The sequence below is a fragment of the Octopus bimaculoides genome, chromosome 29 (genome assembly GCF_046866305.1).
Source record: "Octopus bimaculoides isolate indiv1 chromosome 29, ASM4686630v1, whole genome shotgun sequence".
NCBI classification, from domain to species: domain Eukaryota; kingdom Metazoa; phylum Mollusca; class Cephalopoda; order Octopoda; family Octopodidae; genus Octopus; species Octopus bimaculoides.
The window spans coordinates 4,584,040-4,590,689 of record NC_142956.1 but is presented as its reverse complement, the minus strand read 5'-3'; the positions used below and the strand labels follow the sequence as shown (position 1 = coordinate 4,590,689).

The 6,650-nt window shown below is 38.9% G+C and overlaps 1 protein-coding gene across 1 annotated transcript in view; it reads right to left on the bottom strand.

Annotated features, from left to right (window-relative positions):
* Nucleotides 1-5,188: 5,188 nt before the first annotated feature.
* Nucleotides 5,189-6,650, bottom strand: part of LOC149130306 (uncharacterized) — a 14,732-nt gene continuing 13,270 nt past the window's right edge. Inside the window, exon 9 of the mRNA XM_089345570.1 lies at nucleotides 5,189-5,964. Coding sequence (XP_089201696.1) covers nucleotides 5,732-5,964 — 233 coding nt within the window. The 3' untranslated portion in view covers nucleotides 5,189-5,731. The remainder of the gene's footprint in view (nucleotides 5,965-6,650) is intronic.

Genomic DNA, 6,650 nt, shown 5'->3' with positions numbered 1-6,650 from the left:
AGAAAACTATTATAAAATAATCACCATAGGACTGCAAAAATACCTACTCCAGAAGCAAGGGAAACTAATACAAATAGCCACAAAACACGAGCAAAACAAAAAACTGTTTTCAGTATTTAAGGAAGCTGACAAATACAAACAAGAAATCAATCTACCTAACAAATACGAAGAAGAAGAAGAAGAAACAACAAAAGCTATAAAACAAATGAAATCCAAACTAAAACTAGAACAGCAACGGACCATGATAAAACGATGGCAAGAAAAGCCCCTACATGGTAAATACTGGGCTAAACTAAATGCGAAAGAAATAGACAGAGAAAAATCCCAGCAATGGCTGAGAAGCTCAGGACTCAAAGCAGAGACTGAAGGATTTTTAATTGCTGCACAAGACCAAAGCCTCCCCACCAGAAATTACCAAAAACACATAATGAAAAGAAATATAACAAGTAACTGTAGAATATGTGGAGATCGACAAGAAACAATAAATCATATTATCTCTGGCTGCCCAGTCCTGGCTAAGAAGGAATATATTCACAGACACGACAGAGCTGGGACCTATATACACTGGAAGCTATGCCAACATTATGGAATAGCAACAGAAAAAAGATGGTATAAACACACGCCAGAAAAGGTCACAGAAAACGAGAAAGCAACCATACTCTGGGATATGCCAATACACACAGATAGAGAAATTAAGGCAAATAGACCAGATATAGTTGTCAAAGATCATGAAGGAAAAAAATGCCTTCTAATTGATGTTTCAATACCAGCAGATGACAACGTTTCTCTAAAAGAAATGGAAAAACTTTCAAAATACAAAGACCTGGAAATAGAGATAACTCGAATGTGGAATCTAAAAACAGAAACAATTCCTATCATAGTAGGTGCCTTAGGTATAATAAAAAAATATTCAGACAAATACATAACAAAAACACCAGGACTTACAAATATATATAACATACAGAAAATTGCACTACTGGGTACTGCACACATTCTACGCAAAACACTTTCAATACAGTAAACATAAGAGCACCACAGCAAACCACAGCACATACCCAAGGCGCACAGAGCTGCGCTCGGTAGTGAAGTGAAAGCACGTTATAAAAATAAAACTACTGAATAATAATAATAATAATAATAATAATAATAATAATGCCCTGATGCAGTACCAGACAGTGGTTCTCATGGCTTCTTATCTTAACTGATTGGAAGTGTTATCGTGTATATTCTTTCGTCTTGGTGTAAAAGATGGGCTACAGCAAATATTCTGCTCAATACCACAGATTTGATTGTCAGTTGTTTGACCTTAACCAGTTGAGCATGTCCCTTGGTAGCTGACAATATGTGCATCTCTGATGATGAGCAGAAGTAGCGGGGGAGCATCATAGCCATGTGCTGAGAGGAATTCTTTGGGGTTTGAATAATTCACCTTTGGAAACATGGGTGTTTTGCTCAGCATCCTTAAACGAACCTTATTCAGGGATCTTTTGAGCGGGATGGGCTACTCGACCTGAAGAAAATTCTAACTGGGCCCCACCTGCGAGGTCATGCGCTGTTTATCTTGATATGAGATCACCATGTCGCGTACACATGGTTGTGATGCATGTGCCTGGTGTGCCCTTATCAGACGGGTAGTTATGATGGGTATATTGGGCTTCGTATATTTTACCCCAGTGTCACTTTGATGGCATGCACTGCTCTCTCACTCAATGATAATAATAATAACATTCGTTTCCAATAAAGGCATTAGGTTTGACATTTGGTGAGGGAGTTTAGAGGCTTATATCGACTGCAGAGCTTCATTGATTAGTTTTATACTGACTCTGGATGGGTAAAAGGTTTGAATGGACAACGGCAGAATTAGAACGTAGAACTACGGAGGAAATGCTAGAAAAATCTGTATCCGGCGTGCTAACCATTTTGACAACTCGCCGGTGAGATCTCCTGAGAAAACTTCTGAGTAGTTAACAGGTGTAATTACTTACCTACGCGCAAACAATGAAACCACATGCCAAAACCAAAACGGTCTATCCGCCCGTAACCTCTTTATCAAGAACTTATAGAATTTTAACACCTATTTTCTTGGAGAAAGTTTGTATTTATGGAAGAGAACACTATTTTCTAGAGCGTGCTGACGAAGCTCATACGGATACAAAGATCAACTCTTAATTCATCACATGATGCTTGGAAACTATTTTACCAAGGGAAGAAATCTGTTTCGCATGGTTTGATTTCAACAGACTTTTGAGAGCATAATGCATTCACGGATCCTTAAATCGCTGGACATCTTCAAAATTTCTCTTGTAAATTCAAACATCCTGAAGCATAATATTACACTGTGTAACACGAATCTCCAATCATATTATTCTAATGGTGTTTTAGCTTCGAACAACATTAGCGACAACAGTGGAATTTTCCAAAGTGACTCACTTGCACTTCCACGATTTTCAAAGCTATAATACACCTTACAAGTGAACTTAACAGAAGAGGGTATGGGCTGAAACCTAACAAGAAAATAAGCCACCTGTTTCATATGGACTTAAAACTTCATGATTTAAAACTCTATGGGCAAGAAAATGGTGAACTTGAAGGCATGTAACATACTGTGAAAGCATTCAAAGATAACTTTTAGGATGGGATTTGGTTTTGATAGGTGTGCCAAAGCGACTTTTCCAGAAAATATAAAATTCAATCATGTTGGATGTTGAAACTGTTATAAAAGAACTTGAGCAGGAATGAACTTATAGTTACCCAGGGATGAATGAAAGCTCTGTCATTCAGCATGCAAGTATGAAAGACCAGATCAAGAATTAGTTTTGTTTGTCTTAGTGATAGAAGGTGTGAGTTATAGGTGTATAAGTTGTATTGGGGTTTACATAAGGGATAAGTTGAAGAGAGTGGGAGGAAATGTTAAAGACTGTAGAAAATATGTCAACACATTGCTGATGTAGTCCTGTGGATACAGAAGGGTCTTCATCTAGCGAGAATCAAGGATTCCTGCAGATCCAGAATTAGCCAGACTACGGAGGAAACAAGCCCTTCTCCAACTGCTGTCATCTAATCTATAAGGTAAGTCAGAGAGACACAGAGAGAGACAATGAGAGAAAGAGAGAGAGACAATGAGAGAGAGAGACAATGAGAGAGAGAGAGACAATGAGAGAGAGAGAGACAATGAGAGAGAGAGACAATGAGAGAGAGACAGACAGACAGACAGCAGACGGGGAGAGGCAGAGAGGGTGAGAGAGAGAGCACCTTCTTCTCCAATCTCACTTTCCTTCCCCAGTGGAAATTGAAGAAAGTCGATGAGCGTTTGACCGAAGTGAGAATCGGTGTCTTTCCGCAAACCTTTCTGCCTTCTCTCTTCCTTTAATACTATTGCCCACGAGAGATGCAAATGAAATATTTGCCTTATTGAAACACAAAGAGCAGCAGTGGTTTATATATATTCTGTTGAGCCAAACATTTTGCAATGTTTTCATTAACTTACAACAATAGCAGCCTAGCACATAAAATAGATGTCATGATGTTGCACCAATTGCAGCCACCATTCTGCCGATTCTTTGACCCCACGCTGATACCAGTTCTTGCCCTTCAGGCGAAGAATTCTTTCACTGAAGCTTCCATCTCCTCTTGGCTGATGAAGCGTCACAAACGGCGGGAGTGTTCGGAACAACTAATTAAAATAAGAGAGACATTTTCTCGACACCCTAACGTTCATAAGGTGTGGTTGAGCAAGGGTCAACTCCCGGAACTCGTCGCCAAACATGGGCGTTTCGTACATAAGATAATGCTTTGCGTCTGATGGGATTACCAGGAGATAATCCACTACGAGTTAATTCTGGCCACTCGAACCATAGATGCCAAGTTATACTGGAGTAGATATATGAAATTGTGTGGCAAAAATACTCGAGATTGGTTAGAAGAAAGCGAGCTGTTGCGCAGCAAGACCATTCCAAGATCTCATACCGCTCGAATGACTCCGAATGTATTTCGGGATCTTGTGAGAATCGAACTGAAGCCACACTAATTTTTCTTATGATTATTGCTTGTTCCGATATTGCAAAACGGTTGACTCAACACAATACATGTGACTAATAAAAACAATAACGATTAACAAAAATGTAACAGCAAAGTTACCTAAGTGTAGGGAGTTTGGCGTAAGAGCAAACAAGGAATCATACAGATATAGGATCATTCCGACTGCGAAAGTTACTTCTGATGACACCTTATTCTCACCTCTTCTACCAATCCTACAAACGTAAGCCATCAAGTCACATTCAACTATGTCACACCAGAAGGTAGTGGGGCACCATGTCCTTTTTCATTCTTACTTTCCTTTTGAAATGGAGCCTAAAACGTAACCTTTTCCACTTTAGCCACTGGCAGAGTATTCTTCTCGACCAACGAAACGCAGTGACAATGTCTTACCTCTACCAGTCAGCAATGCTCATGCATTCATGCATTATTAAGTGCGTGCATGACGGCTCCATCCATCCTTTCGCATCGCTGACAAGCCAAGCTGCCTGTAAAGTGTATCCCCAAAGTCAATAATATCTGTTAACACTGCCAGGCCAGGCATTTCTGAAATTATCTATAGCCCCTGGCCCGTAAGGCCATCGACACCCAGAGTTTCTTCGATGATGCTGTCGATCCAGAACGTTTGGCTCAGGACGATGTTTCATTTCAAAACTCAAGCTGTGAAAACTGTAAATCTGACAAACAGTGACCACAAATACTGACCGCGAAGAGACGATGGAGATGTTGCAACCTCTTCGCATGTCTGTGTATCATTAGCCATGCTACGACCATACTCCATGTAAGATGCGAAATCACATTCTGCACACAAAACGGGATAACAAGTCCTAAATTCTAATCAGTCATGCTTACACAAATGCATAACTGTGAAAGCAATGCATCTCAAAGCAGATACAGCTGTAAGCCAATTAAGGATCATTGTATAATTGCTTTTCCTTTGTCAATTATTTAATTTCTGTACAAACACACACACACACATATACAAAGTTATGTATGTATACATACATACACACATACACACTCACACACACACACACACACACACACACACACACACACACACATATATATATATATATATATATATATATACACAGTAGGGGTTACTCTTCATAGGTGCTACATTAAGAGACAGAGAGAAGCAAACGCAATGTTTTTTTTTTTAATTATCATTTATTTAACTAATTTGATGAAATTAATCAACGATATAAACTCAAAATATATATAAAGATGAAATAGTGTATAGGTGACATAATGTGAATATGGGATTATCCTCATGTGACCTGGTGAAATGATTACCTGATGTGGTCATCATATAAGACAGAGATGACCTATGTCATATGGAGGTCACCCAAAGAGAAGATGACCTATGTCATATGGAAGTCACCCAAAGAGAAGATGACCTGTTATGGAGGTTACCCCGCAGAGATGTTCCACTGTCAACGGTTTAATATTGGATGATGTTTATATTTCCAATGTTATGGGTATGTCGGTGTACTTGTTTTATTAGCAGCTAGTGAGGGTTTAGACTATGTGTATCGAGGACTACAATACATAATGTGTGATAGATAGTAATAGTCGATAATAATTTTGTTGTAGATGTCGTTTAGATTCCATGACAGCTACGATTGAGGAGAATTATCAAAAAGACAAATGGTAGGCATTTCATTTATGACCATCTTGCCTCGCCTCTGATTTAACTTTTATTTGGTGCCAACGTTGTGGAATGTACTTGTGGCTTCATTCTTGGTATGACAGTTGGATTATTGGGGAGAGTAAAGTTCAAGTTCTTTTGAGGTATCAAAAGGTGACACATGTTCCCTTTAACTCCAAACCCGAAGGGGCAATCACAGTAGTGGTGTCCGGGTCTGTTAATACATCTGTAGGGGAAAGGACAGCCACCATTGTTGCACCTACATTCGTTGATGTCTGAAAATAAGTAGGAAAAGAACAAACATAAGTAAAAAAAAAATAACAAAAAACAACAATATATACGATAGAAATTAGTCGTTCCCTATATTTATGGGATACCTAACCAGCCGTATAATTTTAAAATTGCTCTGATGATGTTAAAATGGAACATTATCATGCTTATTATCTCGGTATGCGTCTGGGATGAGCGATTCATTCAGTATCATCCGTTTCTCTGTTATACAGAGTCTAAAGCTCCCACTAACTTTCAGCTGTTTGTGCACTTCTCTAGAACTTTCCAGTTGATGTTATATTGTGTAGTTGTTTCTTTCACTATTTACACACGTCCTTATAAAGCTGTGAGTTTACGTCACTCAGATGTTAAATAAGGGCTAGAAAATCTTTAAGTAAACTGCCTAAACCCAGTACAAAAAGAGGCTTTGATATTGAGGTAATGTCACATGCTTTCGTAATAATGAAAGCAATAGAGAAATAGTTATATATGTGACAGTGGCTGTCTCCAATAATCTGAAGGTGTCTAAGAAGGTACAAAATGCGGGTATAAAGGAAGAACCCTTTAAGACCAGATTGAACAACCACGTGTCAGAAGGATGAGATAAAGGGCCTTCTGGTAATGTGGAACTGGACAGAGTAGATGTTGTTCTATTACGGATAGAAAGGACAATATGTGGCGCGCGCGCGTG